Source organism: Myotis yumanensis, unplaced genomic scaffold (assembly GCF_028538775.1).
Source record: "Myotis yumanensis isolate MYYU_CA2020_CCGP unplaced genomic scaffold, mMyoYum1.0.hap1 SCAF_6, whole genome shotgun sequence".
Classification (NCBI taxonomy): domain Eukaryota; kingdom Metazoa; phylum Chordata; class Mammalia; order Chiroptera; family Vespertilionidae; genus Myotis; species Myotis yumanensis.
In genome coordinates this window covers 94,739,258-94,765,774 of record NW_027223757.1, presented here as the reverse complement: position 1 = coordinate 94,765,774, position 26,517 = coordinate 94,739,258, and the positions used below count along the sequence as shown (strand labels likewise).

General features: G+C 48.7%; 1 protein-coding gene across 2 annotated transcripts; it reads right to left on the bottom strand.

Annotated features, from left to right (window-relative positions):
* Positions 1-798: 798 nt before the first annotated feature.
* Positions 799-21,225, bottom strand: BTNL2 (butyrophilin like 2). Of its 2 annotated transcripts, none has more exons than XM_070418820.1 (9): positions 21,160-21,225; positions 18,597-18,769; positions 14,359-14,709; positions 12,324-12,605; positions 11,292-11,312; positions 6,870-7,217; positions 5,455-5,736; positions 3,924-4,034; positions 799-3,413 (listed from the first exon to the last, which is right to left on the bottom strand). In XM_070418820.1, exons 2-9 carry the CDS (start codon positions 18,673-18,675, stop codon positions 3,232-3,234), a joined length of 1,656 nt encoding a protein of 551 aa, XP_070274921.1. In that variant the 5' UTR covers positions 18,676-18,769; positions 21,160-21,225; the 3' UTR covers positions 799-3,231. The 2 variants fall into 2 exon arrangements, with proteins under 2 accessions (XP_070274921.1, XP_070274922.1); XM_070418821.1 differs by having other exon boundaries at positions 18,597-18,680; positions 21,160-21,216.
* Positions 21,226-26,517: the final 5,292 nt, after the last annotated feature.

Sequence of the window (26,517 nt, the reverse complement as noted above, 5' to 3'; positions counted from 1 at the left end):
GTGAGGGGCTGAGGGCCATTTTCAGGCTGGCCTGCAACTGAAGCTCCCAGCCTCTCCTTTTTTATTTTCTTTTTATTCTGGGATTTATTCACCTTCTATAATTGAAACTCTGTTGCCTTCACTGGCACTCCCAGCTCTGAGGCTGTGGCTGGCTGAAAGCAGGTATCTGGAGTTTGTTTAGCTTCTATAATTGAAACTTTGTTGCTTTTGGAACTGTTGCTTTTGGAGCTTAGAGCCGGGCTGCGGCAGGCAGGGAACCTTGGCTTCCTCCATCCCTGGAGCAAGCAAACCTCCTGCTCGCTTCAGCTGCATGGCTGCCAGCCGCCATCTTGGTTGGCACTTAATTTGCATATCTTGCTGATTAGACAATGGGAAGCATAGAGGAGGTATGGCTAACTACCCTTTTTGTCTTTTATTAGATAGAATTCTAGAGGCCGGGTGCACAAAATTCACGCACCTAAGGGGTTTTCCCTCAGCCAGGCCTGCACTCGCTCCAATCCGGGACCCCTCAGGGATGTCTGATTGCCGGTTTAGGCCCGATCCCAATCTCACAATCCAGAAGCACTGGCTTCTAAGCGCTCACCTGACTGCTGGCCTGATCACCCTATCTGCTCTCCCCTGCCAGCCTGATCCCCCTAACTGCTCTCTCCTGCCAGCCTGATCGCCCCAAACCATCTCTGCCTCGGCCTCACCATCATGGCTTTGTCTGGAAAGACGTCCAGAAGGTTATCCAGAAGATTCCCAGTCTAATTAGCATATTACCCTTTTATTGGTATAGATTGAGAATATGTGATTACATCAGGACCAAGTATGTTAGCAGTTACCTGGGGCTCGGGAGAAGGAAAAATGTGTTGTGCCTGCTTATGGGTATGGAGTTTCATTTTAGAATAATGAAAATATTCTGGAAATAGATAATGATGATGGCTGCATGATATTACGAAAGTATAAATATCACTGAATTGTGTACTTTAAAATGGTCAAAATGATAAACCTTATATTATGCGCATTTTACCTCTGTGCTGAGCTGGCATGGCCAAGAGAATAAAGCTTAGTCTAGGTGGGACACTGCCCTCTCTGATGGAGAGACAACGCCACAGCCTGTAAGCCAAGTCTTTATTTTATAGCCAGATTCCACGAGACAAAGTAAGGGCGTGGTCAAGATGTTTACAATGCTCTTGCGGGTTTCGAATCTACTCAATTATGTGCCTGATCAAGCTTTGTTTACTTGCTGCACCTCCCACAGCTCATATCACTTAGCCATATGGGACCACAGGCTCGGACCAAAAGGTCAAGCTTACAACTATAGCCTTTGGCTATAATTGTTCTGGGACTTGCACGTGGCTTTGCCATGAGAGGATCGTTCCCTCTCATTAGTCCCAGGCTTGAACCTGTCCAAACGCTGTAGCCGCTCTCCACATACCTCAATTTAAAAATTTTAAGAACTAAATAAAATAAATGTGTCCATAATTGTGGAAGAATTAACATAGTTTCAAACACAAAGTTATGAGTTTAAACAGAAAAAGAATATCATGACTGGAAAGAAACTCCAGAATGCTGTAGATCAGTGGTTCTCAACCTTCCTAATGCCGAGACCCTTTAATACAGTTCCTCATGTTGTGGTGACCCCCAACCATAAAATTATTTTCGTTGCTACTTCATAACTGTAATTTTGCTACTGTTATGAATCGTAATGTAAATATCTGAAATGCAGGATGTATTTTCATTGTTACAAATTGAACATAATTAAAGCATAGTAATTAATCAAAAAAACAATACGTAATTATATATGTGTTTTCCAATGGTCTTAGGCGACCCCTGTGAAAGGGTCGTTTGACCCCCAAAGGGGTCTCGACCCACAGGTTGAGAACCGCTGCTGTAGATGAATGACCTTCACAGAACAACAAAACTCTATGATGATTGCCAACCTGGGAAGCAGCAGTGTCGTTTGCAGGTTTTCCCCATTCTCACCTCAGAAGATGTTAAGACTTTTTCCAAGACATTTTTTTCACATTATTTCTTCTTCCTCATGTAACTTCTCTTCTTTAATTTATTATGATTTTAACATATTTTTACTCTGTTACATTTATTGCTTATGTTTATTTATTTCATAATTATTGATTTTTAAACTGTTTCATTTTTCTCTAAAAACAAAATTGACATTTCATATACATGATACATAATTACATGTTCTCTTGGACTAGAATTTCTGAAAATTGTCTCCACTCCACATTTTCTATTAATTTTCTGAAAAAGTCTGGGATTCCACATTTTGCATGATTTTCTAGATTATATCTTAGCAATAGGTTTTCTCTGTATATTCAGCTGTATTTTCTTTTACTCTTTTTAAACTGTATTTATAATTTCTCAGCCCTACTTGGATAATTAATTGTCATCTTCTTTTTTTTTAACATATTTTTTTTAAATATATTTTATTGATTTTTCACAGAGAAGAAGGAAGAGGGACAGAGAGTTAGAAACATCGGATGAGAGAGATCGATCAGCTGCCTCCTGCACGCCCCCCACTGGGGATGTGCCCGCAACCAAGGTACATGCCCTTGACCGGAATCAAACCTGGGACCCTTGAGTCTGCAGGCCGACGCTCTATCCACTGAGCCAAACCGGTTCGGCAAATTGTCATCTTCTTAAAGAAACCAATAAAATACTTGACCATTTCCTGCATGTCCTTCTCTAGGCTAAATTGCATTCCCTATTGGACTTTCTAAGGGTCTTTGGTCACCAGATATCAGATTGTGATCAGTAGGCAGGATATCAGAGGACTTGAGATGGTTATGTCTCTGAAGGGAGCAGTCACCAAATCAGATTTGAAGCCAGAGATTACAGCACTTTAGATCTGGTACCTGATGGTCTTGTGAGTCCCACTTGAAGGTAAAAAAAGAAACAAGCTGGTGCTTGGAAGCTAATTTTGGTTTCCAAAGTCCAAGGGAACTGTGCCAGGAGAACCTACATTAGGGGCCAAAGAATGAAGAGCAGGTGTAGAGTTTCGGAGAATAAAATGGGGGAAGGTGACCATAGGGCACTTGGTCGTGTTATAAAAGAAGAGGTGTCCACAGGCACATTTAAGGGAGAGTATGACTCCTCCTGGGCCATCTTCAGGGAGAGAACACATGAGAAGAGGGCATTGCTCAGGACTCGTGTCCATAGCACACACTGCCCGAACTCATTTTCAGGTGACACAGAGATGACTCCCTCCAGCATTGTCCTTGTCAATAGCTAGGACCCATCCCATCCTGTCCTCAGCGTTCGCCTCCCAGTGCCACCTCTCCTCCTGGCCTGGAGCATGGGGTACGCTGTCAAGTCCCTGTGGGATGTCTGGTTGCATGACTGTCCCATGCTTGCTTCCCTTGAAGGGGTCAGTTCTGGGTGAGCTGTATTTGGATCCAGTGTCTCATTCACTGTAGAGGAAGAAATTCCAATCTGATAGTAAGCAATATTATGGAAGCATTAAAAATATTAATTTTGTGAAATTAACATCCAAACAGGCAAGCAAATGTTACAGTGACATAAGAAATTTAAAGTGGAAGAACTTTCCAGGGCACATAGAATAGCATCTCAATACATGAGAAGTCTTTCATCACCAATAAGCAAGTCACCACATTGTGAAAGACTCAGTGAGATGCTCACAGCCCGGAAAGCCAGGCTGGCTTTTCCACCTTTTTCTTCCTCTCCCCTAACGAGAGCACTTGGGAATGTCCATAGCCACAGATGATTGTCTTTACATCCTTTTGCTTCTATATCACTTCTATATCACCTCATTCAGCACTGATCCGAGTGCATGAATGTACGTCATGGAGTCTCATGTTTCATCAGTTACTGACTGTTCGGAGAATGACTGCCATAGGCGCCTCCTGAAGAGAGAAGGTTCCCGCTGCCCAGTGTGCCCACAGTCTGTTTGCCTCACGCACCTTTACTAAAGCTCTTCATCCAGATCCGGCCGACAGCCACCACAACAGGCAGTCCCAGGAGAAGCAGTCCCAAGAGAGACAGTATCTTCCATGAAAAAGTCATACTGGAGTCTAAAATTAAACCAAAAATCCCATCTATCAATATACTAGTATATAAAACCCTAATATGCAAATAAACCGAACAGTGGAACAACTAAACAATTGAACAACCGATTGCTGTGACATGCGCTGACCACCAGGGGGTGAGGGCAGAACATGGTGGGCATTGGCTGTAGTGGGATGGGTGGAGCAGGTGAGCAGGGGCACCAGACCAAGGCAGGGCGCTGGTTGTTGTCATTGCGGCGAGCCTCTGGTGGTTACTGAAAATTATTTGCTCCTTCATGCCACAGTTCCACCAGTGCCTTCACCCACTGCCAATGCCGGCCCCACTCACACCCATTGCCAGTGCCGGCTCTACTTGCGCCTTCTTCTGGCGACAGAGCCGCTGCTAGCACCCGCTGATGGTGCCTGACGCGGGCACCAACCACTTGGTGTCGTCAGCAGGTGCGAGCAGCAGCTGCCAGCCCTGATTGCCCCGAGGGCTTCTCCACCTCCCCACTGCTCCTGAGGGGCGACTGGGACAGCAGCCACCGCTCATACCGGCTGATGGTGCTGGCCCCACTCGCACCCGCTGACAGCGTGGAGCAATTGGGGCTGGTGCCAGCAGCGGATGTGAACAGGGCCAGTGCTGTCAGTGTGTGAAGTGATGGTGGAGGGAGCAGGGCTGCCAGCAGACAGGGTATGGGGGCCACAGCAGGAAGGGCTGGGCAGGGGCACGGAGGATGGGCGGAGATCCACCTATGTGCTCACCGCAGCCTCACGGCCCACAGTTCCCCTAGTTAAATCATAAAACTGGGCAAATTTCAACTGTATCTGACCAACTCCTGAGCTGGAGAGGAGGTGGGACTGGACCTGAGGGAGGAAGTCGGTTGCTCCTCCCCACCCTGAAGAAGCAGAAGTTTAGTGAAGTTTAGGCTATTGTCTGCTCCTCACAGACACACACACACACACACACACACACACACTCACATAGTGCACACACTCACACACATGTACACATTCACACTCACCCCCAAACACATGTTCACACACACATGCACACAAACACATACTCACGGTCACACACACTCACACAGTCACATGCATACACACATCTCACATGCACACACACATCCTCACACAAGCACACACTCACACACAAACATACACACTCACCCACACACATACGTACACTCACACACCCCACATACACATGCACACATTCACTCACACACACATTTCTCCCCTCCCTTTTCCGGCTACATCACCACGATCCGTGGACAGCAAGGTGGAAAGTGAGCGGGGAGGATAAAGTGGCCAGGCCACAGCCAGGAAGATGGTGTTAAGGAAAATTAGTTTCTAATCCAGAAGAAAATCCACCGTGAGCAAAACAGAACCTCTGGGGGGCCTCATATTCATTCCCACGGCTGCGAGGATCAGCTGGATCGCCCACCTGAGAGAAAAAACGTTGTCATTTGCTCCTCGCCGAGAAGGGGGTTGCCGATGGAGCAGGTCACGTTCCCAGCAGAGCTGTTTGTGACCTGAAGGAACGCCTCCACGCGGAACAGCCCATCGCTGCCTTGAGCCAGCACCTCGGAAAAGGAGGGCACTGTCCTCCCTTCCAGGTCCCTCCACTGCACGCGGGGCTGTGGGAACCACCCTTCCGAAGAGCACATCAGCCGCATTTCTCCGTCCGCCAGGCCCTCCATGGTGATCCGCGGGGAAGAGCCCAGACCTGGGGAGTAGGGACCAGGACACAAAACCTCAGTCTCTGCAAGTGGCAATAGGAGCAGTGAGATCACCGAGGGGACGGGAGACTGAGTGGGCAGGGCAAAGCTTCCGGGGGAATTATCCTCCACTGAGGGTGAGACTGCCCGGAGTGGTTTGCTTTTGTTTCATTTTGTTGGCTTATTTATTTTATTTTTTTGTATTTCTAAAATTATCCTAGGACTTATTAAAGGATGCAATAAATTTCAAATCCAATCTTTTTTCTTCTCTACCTGACAACAAAGTTATTTTGACCAGGGCATAAAGCACATGACCAGGAAGTGAGTCAATAAGCAAGAGAATATAGTTTCCAAGATCAAAATCTTATAGAGTGCCTCCAAAAATGTATACACACACTTTGAAGAGTTATAAAGGTAGTGTTTGTTAAAATACATTCATTTTCAAAATTGAGCTGTCACCTCTTCAAGTGTGTACACATTTTGGGGGGGGGCACCCTTTCTGTATGTCCAGTGGCAGAAAGTGATGGAGGCCATTCAACTTCTCCACATGTACTCCTGTGGATATTCCCTAAATGTGTTTATTAATTTAGACACAAAATCAAAGGGAGAACCACGTACAGCATCCAAGATGTTGGCCTATGTCTTCCATGGCATTTTCTAGCTTTGGAAAATCCATTTCATTCACAGGTATAGACAGTGGCAAATTATGAGGCAGGCAACAATTTTCTCTTTCCTCCTCCAGCCTGCCAATTCTGTCAGTATTTACTATTTTTGTTTATATGTGGATCTAGTTTAATCTTTGAATCATTACACTTCCCAGTAAAAACACAAAAACAAAATTTTAATAACACTCTGTGAATAGTAGGCTGTGTAAAATTATGGCAAAAAATTCTCACATTTCACTAAATGGATGGTCACTTTATGGAGATCCTAAGAAGGGTACAAATTCTGTAGCCAAGGAATTAAATCTGGTCCATTTGAGTTTGTGGACTTTAAGTATCTATGGCAGTTACTGCACATCAAAGGGTTCATTATGAATTTGATGAGTGAATGACATTAAGAAAATTTCAGATGCCGGGGAAATTTCCCAGAACTACCATGTTAAAGCAGTAGGAACCAAACATCTATCTAGAACCCTTACCTACTATCTTCACATCCAAGGTGTTCTCCTGGTAGACACCGTCTTTTTCAAAAAGGCACCGGTACTGCCCATCGTCTGAAGTCCTGGCATCGTGTATCTGCAGGGTCAGCCTCCCCTCGCTGATGGCGTCAGTCACCAGCACTGTCCTCCCTCTATATTCTGCCATCTGCTCTGCAGACACGTGGTCCCCATCCATATACACATAAACAGCAGGGTAACGGTGGGCTCGGACCCACCTCACCTCCATACTCTGTGCATTGGCCTCGGGGGACAGGCAACAGGTTAACTGTATGTCTTCTCCCACTCTGACAAGAAGGGGCTGGGAAGGTCCAATCACTTTTAAGGAAGCTATTAAATACAACAGGAAAAAAAAACACACAACAAAAGACTCAAAATGGAGCAAAAATAACTGTCATCGGCAAGAACATCTCAAGTGGGGTTTAGGTCCCACCAGCACCCCAGGGGAGCTCGAAGCTAAAGGTCACCCTTTGGAGAGGAGGGTGTTTGGTGTGATCAGGATAGAGGTTGTCCTTCTCAAGGCCGAACCATCCCATCATGTATGTCAGTCTGAAAAATTCACTAACGAAGCCCTCACTTGCCCCTAACTACAATTGTATTCAGGTTACAGCCAATAAGATCATTTTGCAATTAAAACTTCTAGAATACAATTAATACCTTATCCTTTCAAATTTGCATGACATTAACAACTCTTAATCGGTGTATGCCTCAGTTTCTTAAACTATAAAACAAATATATCCCTACAAACTCATGAGGTTGTTCTGGAGTCAACAAAATAATAGGTGCAAAGCTCTTGGATGGCCATCAGTGTGAGTGGAGGCACGCAGCCTGAGGCTGACGGCACTGGAGCAAACCCCACCCTCCGCCTTGACGAGGGGGGCATGGAAGGTAGTTTCAGGTGGATTGTAGTAATCAAATGTGAAGAAACCTTCTCCCAGTTCAATTTCATTAAACCTTAGAAGTCAGATCCAGCCATCATATTTCAGTTGTCCAAGGTGCACATGTGTGGGGCTCTAAACACACCGAGTTCAATGTCCCCAGATGATTTTGAGAAAAATAAGATCAAGAATGGGGGAGGTTGGCAAATACAGAATGCAACAGGAAGATGAAGCCACAGGCGGAGTCTGATCTTGGAGAATGGAGGGTCCCTGGACGGCTCTCCTGGCTCTGAGCTGTCACACCTCCAGCTCCCCGGCCCTGGCCACGCCAGCTTTGCTCTATTCTAAATGGAGAGTCATCCTTTCCTATCAAATGGTCAGAAAGCTTCCACATATGTTGTGATCATTTATATTAGAAAGACAGGCATAGATTTGCATATCATCTGAATGGGGCTCAACAAAGGCAAAAATATTCTCATTATGTAATTATTCAAAATCTGCTAGGTACTTTTCGAGCGAGAAAAATCACTGTTGACACAGTTCTAATTTTCAGATTATTTCCTTCTGTTCTAGCTAAAATTAAATTCCCACTTATTTCCAGCATTTTGTTTGGTTGGCCCTTCAATTTTGCCTAAAACAGTATGTATCTGTTGAAATATAAAATATGTATCCATTCCGTGTGTATCTGTTAAAGGCTAAAAACAAATGCAAGAGTCAAAAAGTAAACAAATAATTACTAGAATTAGTGGGGTGATCACAAGTGTAAGGTATATAAATGTTGAATCACTATACTGTACACTGGAAACTAATATAACCAGGATAAGATTGTATACCAACTATGATTTCAATTTTTATAATGAAAAAATGATGTAGGGATTAGCTTGCTGCTATTCCTCCACCTGTGTGTCTGACAGTAAATTACTCAGTAAAACCGACCATTTCCTCATCTCTGCTACCATCTGAGGATTTCCCCGGTGCATGGCCCGTGGTGCATGTCAAACTGGATCACCCTGCCAGGCACCGGTTAATTAAGAGCTAAAACTGATGTTAATGGAAACTGAAGAAAGCATAATGTAAGTTTGGAATCAGGTGTGTTATAGATACATGAAACTCCTGTCCTTCCAGAATCCAAGTGAAAATCGAGTTTAAAGTCCCGCGGAGCCCTCCAGGCCTGTCAGGAACTGATGCTCCACCAGGGAAAGAACTTGAGGACAGCTCTACACACCCTTCCCATACAGCTGTGTGCACAGCACCCCACCCCCAATCCATGCTCACACTTCCTGTTTTGTTTTAGTTTTGAGAATTGGACGCATGCTCCTGAAATGCCTTCGGAATATTCACTGAAAAATTAAAACCTTTCTGGAGTGTGAAGCCCACCAACTTACACACTCATTCCCTGAAACCTGACCATCTCATCATGATAACATAAATCCTCATTCAGTCAGCATATCCAGTTAAGGGGCTATCTCATTCCCCGATATGCTCAATTATATTATACTATACTATATATGATTTGTTTCCTTTTATTCCCCACCTGAGGATATTTTTTCCATTGATTTTCAGAATGTGAAAGAGAGGGAAGAGGAAGAGGGAGAGAGGAGAGAAGTAGCAATGTGAGAGATCAACTGGTTGCCTTCTACACAGGCCCTAACCAGGGGTGGGTAGCAAATCTGCTATCTAGTTACATGCCCTTGACCAGGAATCAAACCACAGCCCTTTGGTCCTTAGGCTGACACTCTAACCATTGAGAATACCAGCCAGGGCTATACTACATATGTTATCATATCATATCAACACTCTTATAAGCTGACACTTTAGAGATTAAATTCAACATGTTCATTTTAAAGTTGAGAAAAATAGGGACCAACGCTTTACTTAAATCACACATAAAAGATTAAGAACTTGCACCCATAAGTTAGACATAGGTTAGAAAGCAAACATCACAATTTATTCATGGTTTTTAGCAAACCACATATGTCTCTAAGATTATTCCCCAACTGTAAAATAAGGATAATTCTATTAACCATTATAAATAACATAAGGAAAAAATTCCTGTAAAGCACTTAGCATAGTGCCCAGCATATAATTAATATTTCGAAGAACTAGTCATTACTTTTATAAACCAACAACATTATTAGCCAGAGCGGGAGCTGGGGTTCCTGTCTCGGGACTTCCAGAGAGAGCTCGGTCTGCCAACCCTCCTTTGCCTCGGAGCCCTAATTCCTGAGGAAAATAAGAGGCGGCTTGATGCTCCTGCCTCCTCGGCAGCTCACTCCAGGCACTGGAGGGCCCAGCCTCCGAGTCTGGGGAAGCTGGGCTCTCTTCTGGTTTCAGTGCGTCCCAGAGGCCAGCACAACTCAGGAACCGCACAGCCTCAGGCTGTACTCCGTGCTGGGTCCCCATAACTCAGAGGATGACACTTCACCTAACACCTTCCTGAAGGACAGAGACAAGCGCCAACCTGCCCAACACCGGCTTGGCTTTCTGATCTGTAACTGACAAGCGCTGCTGGGGAAGGTTTCTGTCTGATCGGGAGCAGATGCTGCCCCGGACAGAAAGGGATCCAACTTGGAAGGTGAGGCACACAGGTGTGCAGTTCTCCTCAGCTTGTGGAGTTACCTTTGAACTTCCTGAGGCCCTTTCCTTTATCTCTATGGCCCACTGGGGTCCAAAGTGTCACACTAAACTCTGGGAAATGTTGGGGAGTGTTTGCCACCCTGATGTTCCTAGAAACTCCTACATGGGCACAGAAGTGTGCTTATGCTCACCTGATGTGCACACAGGCGGGCGTGCAGACACACACACACACTCACACACACACACTCTCACACACACACACACACACACACACTCACACACACACACTCACACACACACACTCTCACACACACACTCACACACACACACTCACACACACACTCACACACACACTCTCTCTCACACACACACACACACTCACACACACACACACTCACACACACACACACTCTCTCTCACACACACACACACACACACACACACACTCCTGTAACAGGTGACGGAGAGCAGGGTGTGGATGGCAGAGATGAGTGACACAAGTTCATATGCATTTGGGCAGGTGCAGGCTGTGGTCATGGGCTGGGAGAAGAGGTCACAAAAAGGAGGAAGACAAAAACGAGGTAAAGGAGAAAGCGAGATACATTCAAATATCAATTGGCTATTTTTAAAACACTTATCTTAGGCACAGTAAAATACCTGCAGTCCAACCATTAAGTGAAAAAGAAAAACACAAAACAGACAAAAATGGAGAATTATCAGCCCAGGCAGCACAGGGTCCCAGGCTGCACCTGGGAAAGCAAGTCGTGTGGTAATGAGGTTAGGAGCGCCCTGGGCAAGGGGCAGGTGCAAACTGTGGCACAGGGGAGCCAGGGGGCGGAGCTTCGCCTGGGGATCACGCGGTGTCTTGGGGCCTGCTAGGCCCAGGGCTCCCGGCTCCCTCCAGGCAGCCCAGGGCCTCATCCACACCCATGGGCGTGCGGCTACTTACCCAGCTCAGTTTGGAGTTTCTCTGGAAAAAAGAACAAGAACAACATGTTAAGTAAGCAATTTTTTCTAAGAAAAAGGAGTTAAAATATCTCACAAAAATAAAAAGCAAGTCCTACATTTTATTGGAAATCCAGATTCATAAAAAATAAATTAACCATAGAAAAAATATTGATTCTTTCCTCATGGTTCAGCTGCTTTTCCTTTCCTCTGAACAATAAAAACGCTCTCAGTTCTACCACCTCATAATGCATACCCTTTTTATAAATGCATGGAAAGTATAACGTATATGGACCTAGACAATTATCACCTATAATTCCAAACTGAGAGATAAAACATAGTGTGTCCCATGTTAATATTAACATATGGCATCTACTTCAATTTTTTCTGTATTCATCTATAATAAGAATAGCTCTGTCTTTATATCCTTATGTCTAAATATGTATGGCATCCCAAAAGCTCAAAAATCTTTACAGGATTGGAAATGCCTATTTACTATATAGATAGATATATAATAGACAGATGTAATCTTTACCATTAAATAGTCCATAATGAAGAGTTTTTTCAACCATTAAAATTTCAACCATTATTATTTTTCATTGATGCTATAATGTAATTTCATTGGGCCATTGTTTTTATTGCTATTTACCAGTAAGGCTATAATTAGGATGCTATTGTGTAAATAATTGTCTCCATCTTTGATTATCTTCATATGACAAGTTCCTAGAAGTAACTGGTACAATATCACGTAAGAAAACATTTCAGCTGAAAGAATATATTTTTTTTCTTATACAATGGCATGCATACTTGTGAGTAATAAAATCTTGAAATTGGAAATAATTGAAACACCATTAGCAATAGCTATTCATTCAAAATACAATGTATACATTTTAGTCATAAATGTTTTATAGCTTTCAATACAAATTATTAAATGCTAGATAATTTTCTTGATTAAAAAATATCCAGTGCTCTGCAGCAGTTCCCAGAACCTCTCCTGCTAATCTGAGCATCTTGGTCCTGGGGGCAGAGCACTGACCTGGGATGGAGAAGACTGTGCCCTTCTCCTCGGTGAGGACAGGGTTGTGGATGGAGCAGGACACAGTCTCTGTGGAGGCGTTCCTGACCACGAGCGTGGCTTCCACGTGGAACAAGCCATCTTCATGCGGGATGTGATGCTCAGAGAGAGTCAGCAGTTTCTCTCCCCTGGAGTCTTCCCAATGAACCTGGGGCTCTGGGAACCAGCCATCTGCAGTGCACACAAGCTGGATCTCACCTGCCACGGATCCCTCCATGTGGATGTGCGGGGCGGGCCCCAGACCTGTGGAGAGGACATAGCCCTGCATTCAGTCACAAATCATGGCGACTGAGATCAGGGCGACATTGGAAGGAGAGAGTAGGCGTCTAGGGGTCTGGGGAGCAAAAACCATTCCCAAGTCTTCCATCCATCCCAGTGGGAGTTCCTATCCACTGTGCTTGTTCCCCAGGCGGGATCTATAAATTTTTGCAAATAAGCAATACTTTTCTAAGGATCTAGGCAGAGAATAAGAGGAAAAGACATATGAACTGTGGCTGTTGTCTCTAGTACTGGAAACAGAGATGTGTTATAATTTATTCATGAACTTGCCCTAGCCACAACCTCTGCCTCTCTTCATCTTAATATTATTGTGTTCAAGGCGATTCAATATGGATGAAAGAATCCATGTGTTTCTGAGATGTGGAGTGTGGGGGGTGGGGGAGGGAGGCACATACCAAGGCCTCTCTATCAGGAACACTTGAAAATAAAAATATAACATTATGTCCTTTTCAATGGTATCACTTTGTCTGACATTTTGGATGATAACTTGACTCCAATTTAAACAGACTAATAACAAGTCTGAAATCACCTCCCTGGGGACCTTCCGCATTCTTTCTGTTGTGGCTGTGACCTTGGGACGCTCTGAGGCAGCTGGGTGTGTAAAATGGGATGCTCCATGAGGAGCTCCCACATCTAAATAGTCTATTCAATGGGGAAATGTGTTTGTGAAATCCTAGTTTTACACAGCGTTGAAATTCTTTCTCTATTCAACACAATTCTCAAGCCCAAACAAAGGGGACTGCATTTTCCCTACACGGTAAGTGTCTGTCACTCGCTGGGTGACGGAGACCCACTCCTTCAGCGAGAGCCTAGGAAAGTGTGTAGCTTATTTTCAAGTGTCCCTGACTGTGAAACACCTTAGTAATGTGCACCCTCCACAGCTCAGAAACACGCAGTTCTTGCATTCATCTTGAACCACCTCGAACATTATGAGTATTTAAGAGAAAAAGTGGGTGGGTGTGCTAGGAAACAGCCAGATACTATTTTGCCGATAAGGTAAATGGATTTGCCTGGTTTTCTCCTCAGCATGTGGAGGAGTTATTCCTGCCAGCAAACCATCTGACAGTTTAATTTTCAGTTATTTGTTCTCCTTAAAGACAGATCCTTTCTTCGTGGTCCCCTTCTTCTGGACTCCTTCCTGCTTTGCTTTACAGAAGCGTTATGAAGACAGAACCTGCTATTCACAGTGAGTCCCAGACTCATGGGACACAGTATATAATAATCTCCATAAAGGCACCAAGTTCTTAACCGCTGTGGCCCCATCACTGGCCTTCTAATTGGAGACATTACACAAAGAAAGAAGGGTTCACATCTCAGTTCCTGCGTATTGGTGGTGGGAAGAGACCAACCAGTTCCACTGAGACATGGGTGCTAAGCAGTCAGCTAGACTCACTCAGAGATGAACTTGCCCTTGCACATCAGCCTGTGTGGCACAAATCATCCTCCGCAAAACTGCGAACGACCGCATGCCAGGGATTTAAAATAACTGTCAAGAATAGTCAAAACCAGACCAGTTCAGTTTGGGGATATTGCCCATGTGGGCCTGCTCCGGAGACCTCGGGACCATTTGCCCTCAGATGGATCAGGGTGGAGGACTGGGCATTGGGAAGTGCCTCAAAGATTAAAGGGAGCTTTTTAACTGGCCATGAACTTCCCATAAATCAATAGACTTCTCCCTCTGAGATCCGAGACCTGGTGTCTTTCCCCGGATATTCACCTGCCACCTGGAGCAGCAGGCTGGTCTCTCCATGGTAGTCCCCCTCTTGGAAACGGCACCAGTATTGCCCGTCGTCGGATGGCTGGATATTGTGCATCTTCAGAGCCACGCTTCCCTTGGCCAGGTCGTGCTCTACCCACTCCACTCGGCCCCGGTACTCCTCCGCCTGCATCTCGCTCACCTCAGCTCCGTCCCGGTGTGCAAACAGCACATGCGTGCTGGGCTCTGAGCGGTACCACCTCACCTCCATGTGCTCCGCGCTCCTCTCGGGGAAGAGCTGACAAGTGAGGAGGGCATCTTCCCCGACCCTGGCCAGGATGCGAGGAGCAGGACCAATCACTCTGAAGTCCTCTACAAAAGAGTGCAAAAGAGGAACCAGGCAATGCCAACTGGATGCTAACTTGCTTGCTATGGGAGACCCGCTACCCAAATGGAGGCCCCTGGAGGAGGGCGGGTTCCAGTTTCAGTGTTTGGAGCAGCCCAGCCTGGAGGTTTGCACACGTGGCTGTTTCAGGAACAATTCCATGTACTGAAAATAACACACAGCCCACAAATGTGAGTCAGCGCCGAATCTATCGCCAGCTGTGTGGATTGGGGGCAAATCCATTATTTTCAGTGAGATTTGAGATTTGGAATCTCAATTTCTTCACCTTTAAAATACTGCAGCCATCATTTCCGGGGTGTTTTCATTCTCATATAAGTTAATGTGTAAATCCATTTTTAACTGGGAACCATATTACTGAATTATTTTATATTTACTAGAGGCCCATTGCACAAACATTCCTGCAATAGGCCTTCTTTCCTCTGGCTGCCAGCACCAGTTTTCCTCTGGCACCCGGGATGCAGACCTTCACTCTGGCCATCGCCTTCCATCTTCGCTCTGGACACAGGCTTCGCTGTGGCGGGAGCCTTCAGTCTTTGCTCCTCACTCTGGTGGGATTCTTCAGTCTCTGGCCAGAGCTGCTCCTGTAGTTCCGTCTGCCCCCTACCCTCCCCCTCATAGCTTGATTGCTGCTTCACCTGCAGACCTCACCTATGGGCTCCTGGGTCCCAGGGAGCTGTCTTGCCTGCGGCCCAGTTTTCCGATCATGATCACTATCATGGGCCACAGGCAAGGTGGCTCCTGGGTCCTGAGGGGGGTGGGCGCCTTGCCTGCAACCTGGCTTTCCAGCGGCTCCTGGGGTCGAAGACGGGGGTCTGGATGGCGGCTCCCAGGGTCCCGCCCTGCGTTCAGTATGCAAATTAGCCGCCATCTTTGTTGGCGGTTAATTTGCATATCACACTGATCAGCCAATGGCAATAGTAATGAAGGTACGGTTAATTACCATGTTTATCTATTATTAGATAGGATAGTGATTTATACTTCGTAATTTCACTTTATATTGTAAGTGACTGACAATGTAATCACTGTCTTAAAAATTTAGGTAATACATTTATTGAATAGATTTTTCAACTTTTCAGAGTTTTACTTATCCTGGGTCAAACACTGAGGTTTTGGTTGTTGCTGTGTGTGTGTGTGTGTGTGTGTGTGTGTGTGTGTGTTCTTTTTTGGTGTGGAGCAGGCAGGACTCCAGTCCCTGGGGTTGTTTTAGGAGGCAGTTTTTACAAGAACATTTGTGGTGGATTAAGGGCAGTGATTTGTCTAGGGTTTGAACCTTCCAATCAAATGTTGAGTCATGTTTGACTCCTTCATTGTTATCTGCAAATTGAGGAGGTTAATAGTTTCATGTGTTATTCCTTATCCTACCATCTAATCTAATAAAAGACAAATGGGTAATTAACCGTACCGCCGGTACGCTTCCCATTGGCTAATCAGGGTGATATGCAAATTAACTGCCAACCAAGATGACAGCCGGCAGCCACGCAGCTGAAGCGAACATGAGGCTTGGTTGCCCCGGCGATGGAGGAAACCAAGGTTCCCCGCCTGTCACGGCCCAGCTCTGAGCTGCACTCTAAGAAACAATGGTGCAATTATAGAAGCTAAACAAACCCCAGATACCTGCTGTCAGCAGCTGAGGCCTCAGAGCTTGAGCCGGCCTCAGAGCTAAAGCTGGCTCTCAGCTCCAGTGACAGCCATAGAAGGTAAATATATCCCAGAATTTAAAAAAAAGAAAAAAAGGAAAGGTTGGGAGCTTCAGTCGCCTGCCAGCCTGAAAACAGCCCTCAGCCACTCACCCAGACTGGTCAGGCACCCCAGTGGGGACCCCCACACGGAAGGGGGTGTAACCAGCTGCAAACAGCCCCTCATCCAGGCTGGCCAGGCACCCCAGTGGGGATCCCCACCCTGAAGCGGATGTGACCAGCTGCAAACAGCCATCAGCCCCTCACCCAGGCTGGCCAGGCACCCAAGCGGGACCCCCAACCTGATCTGGGACATCCTTCAGAACAAACCAGCCGGCCCCCTCTCATGCACCAGGCCTCTATCCTATATAGTAAAAGAGTAATATGCAAACTGACCCTAACAGCAGAAAAACTGGGAATGACTGGTCACTAGACACACACTGACCACCAGGGGGAAGACGCTCAATGAAGGAGCTGCCCTCTGGTTGTCAGTGCGCTCTCAAAGGGGGCAGCTCTGCTCAGCCACAAGCCAGGCTGACGGCAGTTTAGGCCTGCTCCCCGCTGGCAAATGGACATCCCCCGAGGGCTGCTGGGCTGCCAGAGGGATGTCGGATTGCCATCTTAGGCCCAATCCCCCGGGGAGCAGGCCTAAGCCAGCAAGTGGTCACCCCTGGTGTCCCAGACTGCGAAAGGGCACAGGCCAGGCTGAGGGACCTCCTACCCTCAAGTGCACAGATTTTTGTGCACCGGGCCTCGAGTATATAATAAAAGGCTAATATGAAAATTGTCCCCTTGGGAGTTTGATCACTCACTATGATATGTGCTGACCACCAGGGGGTGGTGCAGACCATGGCCGATGACAAGCGGCAGCCGCAGGGCACTGAGGGTGAGGGAAGGAGGCAGCAGGAGGCAGAGAGCCACAAGGTGGCAGCACTTCGGCTGTGAGGGAAGGAGGAGGCAGGGATTTTGGGGACCTGATCAGTCCTGATTGCAGTTCAGGCCCAGGGAGCCCACCCGTGCACGAATTTCGTGCACCAGGCCTCTAGTGCTTAATAATGTCCTATGCCACATGTGCTGTCTTTCTCAGTCTCTGTGCTGCAGGGACTTTGTGCAGATCCCACCCCCTTAGCAGGAGCCTGGCCTTGCTTAGTGGCTCAGTGTCATGTAGAGGCTCCTCACAGAATGCTGCAGGACCCAAGTGGGTCACCTGCCTTCTTGTTGATGGAATCCACTGAAGCCAGAGGTGGCCATCCCACCTGGAGGCTGCTTCCCTGTGAGGGACCTGCCATGTCCAGAGTGAAGGCCAGCTCACCCCACATAGTCCCCTGCAGCCCAAAGCAGCTCTGCCTTCTGATGCTCTAGCTGGTGCTTTTCCCACTTTGCCCACTGCATTTCCTGTGGCTCGGACATCACCCACTGACTCTGCATTTTCATAATCCTTTTCCAAAGGACAATATTTTGACAACAAAATTCAGCTACTGAGCTTTCCAAGCCCGTTTACTAGAAGTCGCTCCTAGTTCCTTATTTCCAGGTGTTTTCACGCTACTTGATTTTTGCTACAAAGCGTTTTTCTAGCCCCAAATGCATCCCAGAGGAGCAGGAGGAGGAGGAGTGGTCTGGCCAGATGCTCCGGGGGCTGACTCACTGCTCGCACAGCCTCCTTTCTCAGTGCTGTGTGGCCGATAAAACTGAGGAAACTGAGGCAGGAGGTACTCAAGCAGCTGTCCAAGGCAGGAGGTGGAGGCCCTCTTAGAACCCAGATGTTTGGTCCCAGGACCCCACCCTTGCTAGTTTCCTAGACCTTGGGCTGTGGACTCTGCACCTGGGTGCACAGGAGGGCGAGGGGGGCCTACCTGACTGCTCCATGGAGGGGGAGGGGGCCTATCTGACTGCTCCATGGAGGGGGAGGGGGCCTATCTGACTGCTCCATGGAGGGCGAGGGGGGCCTACCTGACTGCTCCATGGAGGGGGAGGGGGCCTATCTGACTGCTCCATGGAGGGGGAGGGGGGCCTACCTGACTGCTCCATGGAGGGGGAGGGGGGCCCACCTGACTGCTCCATGGAGGGGGAGGGGGCCTATCTGACTGCTCCATGGAGGGGGAGGGGGCCTATCTGACTGCTCAATGGAGGGGGAGGGGGGCCTATCTGACTGCTCCATGGAGGGGGAGGAGGCATACCTGGATGCTTCATGGTGAGCAGCACGAAGAGGAAGGAGGCAGCCACGCCTGGCAGGCTGTACCCCGGGAAGTCCACCATCCTCCCTGAAGCAGACAGGAGAGAAAGCAGCTGCTGCACCTCAGTGAGGCTGCCACCCGAGTGGTTCCCTGGTTCCCGGCGCGGTTCCGTGGTCCTATGAGGAATCACCATCAATGCCTCCGCGCGCAAACAGTGAAATGACCTGGGCTCCCTTCTCAGTCATTGACCATTCCGACACATGTGCTGCCCTCTGAGCTGAGTTCAGGCCTGATGGAAATGAAACGCATTCCTGGGCTAAAGGGACAGTAATATTTACTTTAAAAATCGCCTTAGTTCCGTCTACCTGGGCATGCAGAAATTCTAGAGCAGGCGGCAAATATTTCTCCAGTCCTCCTCCAGGCCCTCCTGCAAATGCCTCCATCGCTGGGGCCCAGGGAGCCAGGCAGGGCCGCCTTGGAAAAGGGAGGGAAGAGCCGTGGAAATGGCGCTCCACGCAGCGAGGACCTAGGGAGCAGCCCTGGACGGCCTTGCAGCGTGGGCTTGAAGGCACGGGGATGGCTAAAAGGAGGAGCCAGGCAGAGGTGGGTAAACCACACGCCAGGGCGCAGGCCACAGCCGGTGCGTCCCGGCCAGGACCTTGGAAAGCTCCGGAGACCCAAAGAGCCACAGCTTCCGTTTTGAAATCTGGGAACTTCTGAATGAAAGGCATATAAGACCTGCTCTACAGGGTGTGCCGAGTGTCGTATTGAAAGAAGGACTCGCTTCACTCCCAGCAGAAGAGCCTGCTCGGAGCTGTCAGCCAGAAGCCCATGTCCGGAGACTACAAGGCGGGGAATCACAGCCACCTGAGCCTGAGGCTGCGACTCGGGTGCTTTGGGAGTTGGTTTTACTCTCACTCTGCTTGGGTTTAAAGCGACGCTCACTTTCACCAAAACCTCTAGGGAACCTGCTGTACGCCCAGTCTCAGTGCCCAGATCCGAAAGAGCTAAAATATTTACATGAAAACGAGGCTGTGCGCTCTGGAAGGTCCCAGTGTCTCTCCCTCTCCCCGCCCCCCTCACCCCCCCAGACCGAGGAACTTGCAGAGGCCTCCTTGCCGCCCTGAGATAAGCAGAACCTTTGTTCTGAGCGAAGGCCACACCCTGCACCCTCGCTGGTCCTGTGACTGAGGAGGAAAGACCCACACTTGCCACAAACCAGCTTATCAGTCTGTGTGTGTGTGTGTGTGTGTGTTGGGGGGGGAGGGGGGAATACAGCTGCACTCCAGCAAGAACTGTCCAAATCAACGAAGCTCTGGAAGACAGTTGTGAAGTGCATCTACCCTTCCCTGGTGCCGGAGAGAGCTCTGTGCCCCGTATGAGCTGGAGAAACTGCCTTGGCCCAGGGTTCTCGGTGGGGAGGGGCCAGTTTTGAGCTGCGAGGTCGATGGGCAATGTCCGCAGACATTTTGGGAGTCACGGGGGAGGGGCATCCAGTAGGTGGCAGCTGGGGTGCTGCTGACCCTCCCACAGAGCACAGGCCGCCCTGCAGCCCCCGCTGTCAGCCCGGGAAAACCCGCCTGGACCATCTGCCCACCGCGCGCAGGAAGCTGTTGGCACACTTTTTGCAACTGGACTTACTGGTAAATTGTGACTTTAAATCATAACATTTTAGCGGTCAGCCTTTTGACATCTCTATTTTACCTTTTGAATGGAGGCCAGGAATCTCCCGAAGCTGCCGTGGATGTTGAATATGGCAAACTCCGGTGTTGTCAGAGAGAGGCTCTAACGGGTGTGTCACCAGGTTCTGAAAAGCCCCTTTCACTTACTTTCCCAGGAAGCACCGGTGTTAGGAGGCGGGGGTGCGTGGTCTGTGCTTAGCCATTCGGTGGACTACAATTCTGAGCCCAAGGTCTGAGCACATAGTATTAACACCACACCGCAGACCCTTACAAACTACCATCACCCAGCATGAGGTTTTCTAGTTAAAAAAAAAAATATATATATATACCTCACAACTTAAATTCTCAAAGTGCCAAGGAACTGCAGTAATTAACTAGTGAGAATTAAGTCAGTTCACCAAATTTGAAGCTTATATATCTGTGTAACTTAAAAAACAGGTGCAGCGTATCCCATGCTAACAGGACATGTTTAGAGAGGAAGCAAAGGGTCCTCTGACTCAGGTGACGGTTTCCTGCTGTGAGCGGAGCCCCTGGCAGGTCCTTCTGAACCTCCCCGCTCCTTGCTCAGGATGGAGACCATTGTCCTACCTTCTTCCCCTGCATCGCCATGTGGCTCAAGACGCAGACAAGCACCAGGTGTGAGAAGCGTCCAGGTGCCCCAGCCTCCTGAGTGCGGACCTGCGCCCCTCCCGCACCCTCCTGCTCACAGCCGCACTGGGGCTCACGCAGCCCTCCGAGGAGTGTCAAGGGGGTCGGAGGATGAACCCAAGTGGGAGGGGTTCCGACAGACAGTGTCCGGGCCGTGCCACCTGTCCACACCCGCTCCTTGTCTCTTAACCCCCGGGACACCCTGTCCTGGTCCTGCGCCGGGTCAGCACACTCACCTGTCTGCCGGCTCCTGACCGGCTGCTGGGCGCCCTCCTCACTGGGGCTCAGGTGCTCCCTCCATCCGCGCAGCAGGTGACCGAGGCTGGAGCCACAGCTGTGGGCGCGGGCGGGGAGCGGCCAGGCCCGGGCTTGGGAGGGTGAATGCTGCCTTGGGAGAGCCGCACCCAGAGGCCCAGAGAAATCAGACAGATTCCAGTGGAGAGGCGTGTCCCGCCTCCGCTGCGATCCTCCGAAAACTGAAACTCGGACCCGTGGACTTTGCCTGGTCTAGTTATGAGTTCGTTCCTCCTGCAGACTGAACGGTGGCATTAGCTGGGCTCACCCGTCCCCGGAGAGCCAGGGCAGGGCGCGGCCCGGTGACAGGGGTCAGGCCCCGCACAGCAGCTCCCTCCCCCGGGGTCTGCCTCCACCCCTCCCGCTGCCTCTTAGAGGTCAAGGACCCCGGCCCAGGCCGAGGTCTCAGAAGAGGGTGCTCACAGGCTTAGAGCTGGAAGCAGGGCTGAGGCCCAGTGAGGAGGGCACCCAGCAGCCCGGTCCCACCCTGGTCTTGCTGAGGAGACAGCGGAGGCGGGAGAAAGGACTGGCCTTCTCCAGCAGCTCAGCCCAGGCCCAGGCCCCTGTGTGCCCTCAGTGCCGCCCGGGTTCTTTATCCCCTTTTGCTGGGAAATAAAGAGCTTAACGACACCCCCCCTCCCCCCACAATAGCGACCAAAGAAACTGAGTAGGCTTCTCAGCACAGTGTTTGGGCACAAAATTATAGCGCTCGAGCTTGTAGGCACATTTACGGATGGGGGTTGTTCAGGTTGAGTTTCCCCTTAAGTCAGTTTTTCTTGAATCGCCGTGGAGGTAGCCCTGGGTCCGCAGGTCTATTCTCGGGGATTCGAGAGCTCCCAGAACAACTTCATTTTCGGAATTCATTTCGGTGTAAAACACACGCACATGCGAGATGAGGATAAGGTTTAAACTTTTTCCCTGCAGTGTCTCCCCTCGCCTGTCGTGATCAGCCCGCATTTGGAGATCTAACTTGAGGTGACATTCATGTAATTCACAAACTGAGCCCCCTGGTACTCCCAGTGCCCACCTGACACCATATTAGTTATTACAGTATTATTGGCTCCATTCCCTGTGCTGTACGTTACACCCCCGTGACGATATTTATCTCCCAACCTGTAGTCTCAATCCCTTCACCCTTTTCTCTCAGCCCCCAACCCTCTCCCCTCTTACGACCATCAGTCTGTTCTCTGTATCTGAGTCTGTTTGCTTATTTTATCCCTTAGATTCCACATAGAAGTGAAGTCATGATATTTGCCTTTCCCTGTCTGACTTATTTCACGTGGCTTAATATCCTCAGGTCCACCCATGCTGTCGCAAAGGGTAAGATTTTGTTCTGGAGGTTGCTATTCTTAATGTGAGAATGTTCCCTCCACCTCCCAGTGTGATAAAGACCCTTCCCCCTGTGGAGGGTGAGGGGTGTGAAGAGAAGAGAAAAAAGTAAATGTTGGCGTCTCCTTTCCGTGTCTGCCTCCATTCCCCAGGGCGGACAGCGCCCCCTTCCCTCTGTTTTGGGAATTGCAGCGGTGCCCACAGCCTTCCCTCCCCACAAAGCTGCAGGGCATCAGCAAAAGGAAGGCAATAACCACCACCCCCTCCACCTTCTCCCCCACCCCCACCCCTCTACCCCTCACCCCTCACCCCTCACCGCCCCCCCACAGTCCCCTTCCATACACACCCCGGTAAGAAGAGGTGGCCCTGGAAGGCTTAGGGACTGGAATGGAAGTTCACTGCCTAAAATGCTGGCACGGAATGATACAGCAGGGGAGAGAGATGGTGGGGATATGATGGCCATCACCAGGGCAGTGACCACCAGGGGCACGAAATGGCCATGACAGGAAGTGGGGGGTCAAGGCCGGAAATATGAGGGGAGCCTTCCGCAGCCACCCTGCACCTCTATCAGCACTTAGAAACAACCCTGGGGGGAGCTGATTTTAAATTATTCACTCTGTGAAAGCCACTGTTCTGGAAATTGCTAGATTAACTCCTCTGCTGTAAGACATTACAGTGCTTGACTTAAAAATTAGGAACCGTTATAGGAAAATGCAGAATTTTTTCAACCCAGACTTGTGAAAATGTTCTACCCGCTGCACATATCCCCTAACCCCTTGAAGATGGACATAGTGTTGGAACCCGGGAGTCTGCATTCTGTTTATGGTCAGTCTCCAGAGACCCATGCATCTACACGGCCACCAGAGGGCAGCAGAGGCACACTCACTGTCTGGCCTTCAAGGACTTTTCTTCCAAAGGTGATTCATTCACAGATGTTTCCTCCTCCAAATGCTATTGTCATGTGTGACCCACATGAAGGCTCCCTCAGCCAGTAAATGACAAAAGGAGCCCTGAGCTTAGGATGTCTGAGATTTTAATTCTACTTTTGCTATAAATTTGGACAAGATTTATTTGGATAAGTCTGTTTATTTCTGGGGCTTCAATGTCCTTAGCTTTAAAATAGCGATACTACTCAGTCATAAAAAGGAAGGAAATCTTACCCTTTGCGACAGCATGGATGGACCCGGAGAATATTGTGGTAAGTGAAATAAGCCAGCCAGAGAAAGGCAAGTACCATATGATTCCACTCATATGTGGAATCTAATAAACTAAGAGTGGAAACAGACTAGGGATACAAAGAACAGACTGGCAGCTGTCAGAGGGGGCGGGGGTGAGAAGGGAGAAAGGATTAAATAAAAATAAAAAAAATGAAAGACTCAAGAGCACAGACAACAGTATGGTGACTGCCAGAAGGAAGAAGGGTGGGGGGAAGTAGAAGAAGGTAAAGGGAGGATAAATGGTGATGGAAGGAGACTTGACTTGGGATGGTGAACACACAATGCAATATGCAGATGATGCATTGTAGAATCGTATACCTGAAACTTAAATAATTTTATTAGCCAATGTCACTTCAATAAATTAAACAAAAATAAAATAGTGATAATATGTACACAACTCACATAAAAATATTCTTAAAAGGGTAGTGGGAGAATATAATTATGACACAAAGTCCCAACCTAGTTATAAGATTTTGTTATTGGGAGTGAAAGCCATGGAAAGAAGGTAGCTCAGGTCTTGCGGACTCGGTGATCAGCTCAGGTCTTGGGGACTCGGTGATCAGCTCAGGTCTTGGGGACTCGGTGATCAGCTCAGGTCTTGGGGACTCGGTGATCAGTGAGGGTCTTGGGGACTCGGTGATCAGTGAGGGTCTTGGGGACTCGGTGATCAGTGAGGGTCTTGGGGACTCGGTGATCAGCTTAGGTCTTGGGGACTTGGTGATCAGCTTAGGTCTTGGGGACTTGGTAGAAACCTTTGTTGACAGTTGTCAGGTCAACTCACCAGAAAGAATAATTATTCATTTCACGGAGTCCCCGGCATTGGGCCTACACATGTAGAGTTCCCTCAAGGAGAGAACAGGGAATCCTCAGCCCCCATACACCGGTGTCACAGCAGATCATCACCCTACAGGCCTCTGGGTTTGTTTCCTGCCTGCAGGGGAGACGGACTGACTGAGCCCTGAGACGCCCACCCAAATACAGGTCAGAGGCCTGGAGTTCCCAGGAGAGGAAAAGAGGGTTGAGGCTCAAAGGTGGATGATGGCCTTCCTTCCTCAGTATGGCCACCTGGGGAGGGGATTGGGACCCTCCGTCCCTCCCTCCCCCATCAGTCTTTATGCTCTGCCTGACTCTCATTGTTGCTGGTGTTTGGAAGAAGCCTGAGGCCTTGAAATGTTGTTTAAAACAGTGTTTCCTAGATTAGTTTCTCTTGCAAATGAATGCTTCTGACACAAATAAAAGGTAGTTGGTTTTGGGAGTGGGGAATGATCACCTCACACTGAGGTTTTAGGAGTCCAGGTCGCCCATTACAGGGTCAGTAAGGGTGGAAGTAGGTCCTAGAGGGGCTCTGTGTGCAGGAGGACAGGGGCAAGTCAACAGCCCACCTCTGGGAAGGCTGCACCCACAGGGTGGTGGGCTCCAGGGTGTAAATCACCTGGAGACTAGCTATTCTGTGAGAGAAACAAGTTATTCTGTGATATCTCGGGGTCCATGGGGTGGAGGTGATGTGGGGATAAACTGCCAGGAGACAGCTCTGGGGCTGCCTGGTGTGTAGCCTCCTCGCCCTCGCCCACCTCACCCAGTCTGCCCTTGGCCTCCACAGGGCACCGTGGGCATGGGATTTGGCTGCCACCTGAGATGCCCTGGCTTAGGGCAGGGACAGTGTCCATCCCACTCAGAGGGAAGCACTGCAGTGCCATCTGGCAAGGCCCACGGAAGAAAAAGCAAAGTGACACCCTGTGGATGGAGGAGTCTTGTGAAGGAGAATGAAGAAGAGGGTGGTTTTGAAAGTTCATGCCAACAGAAGCATAACTTTAACACTGTAATGGCCCCCAAGACTCCATCCACACCCCACTTTCTTAACAAAATATCCTCATGTTATAATAGAGTACCCACCAGAATGCATCCAAAATAAAGAAAAGAAAAGAAAAGAAAAGAAAAGAAAAGAAAAGAAAAGAAAAGAAAAGAAAAGAAAAAAGGGAAGAAACGCAGTAGAACTTTCTCACTTAGGGGATGGAACGAGGTCATTCCTGGTTCGGATGAACCTGCAGTCTAAGCTGCAGAGCTGGCTGTGCTGTTGGAGTGATCGCGGTCTTAGAATCCAAAAATTATCTGATAAACCAATTCTTCTGAAAGATTTAAACGTTTAAATGAAAAAGTTACAAAAGTGTGAAATGACTATCATGCGTGATCTTTTGAAAATGATAAAATTATGTGAATCTGACTTCACGCAGGCTCGGCCTGTAGGAGTGGAGTTCCCGGGAAGAGGTGAGGACATGGGTGAAACACACCTGTCAGTCCCAGCCACCAGCAAACCAGCGCTGTGCAGGCGCCAGAACGCGGGTTGGGGCCCGCACACTCACAGAGATCGCCCGGCAGGTCGCACACTGGAGGAAAGAGAACCTTCCGAGTGTAGGGAGGAAGAGGGTTAAGGTAAAGCACCCCAGCGCCCAAGCCTCCTGCATTCGCCTGCACACCCTGCCACGCTCCTTGGTTCACGCAAAGAGGACTGTTGCAGTCCCGCATCTGACCACCAGAGGGCGTGCCTGTCCACAAACCTGCACCAGGTGTCCAGGAGGCAGACCGACTTCACCCTGAGCGAGGAGGACTGAGTTGTGCCCCCTAACGTCCCAGATCTTAACTTCCCATCTCTTCCTTTCAAAATTGTGCGGAATGGGAGCGGGAATAATGGAAAACTGCTGCTGCAGAATATGCTTCAATCTCCTTGGAGGCCCCAGAGAAATTCAGTGATGGCAT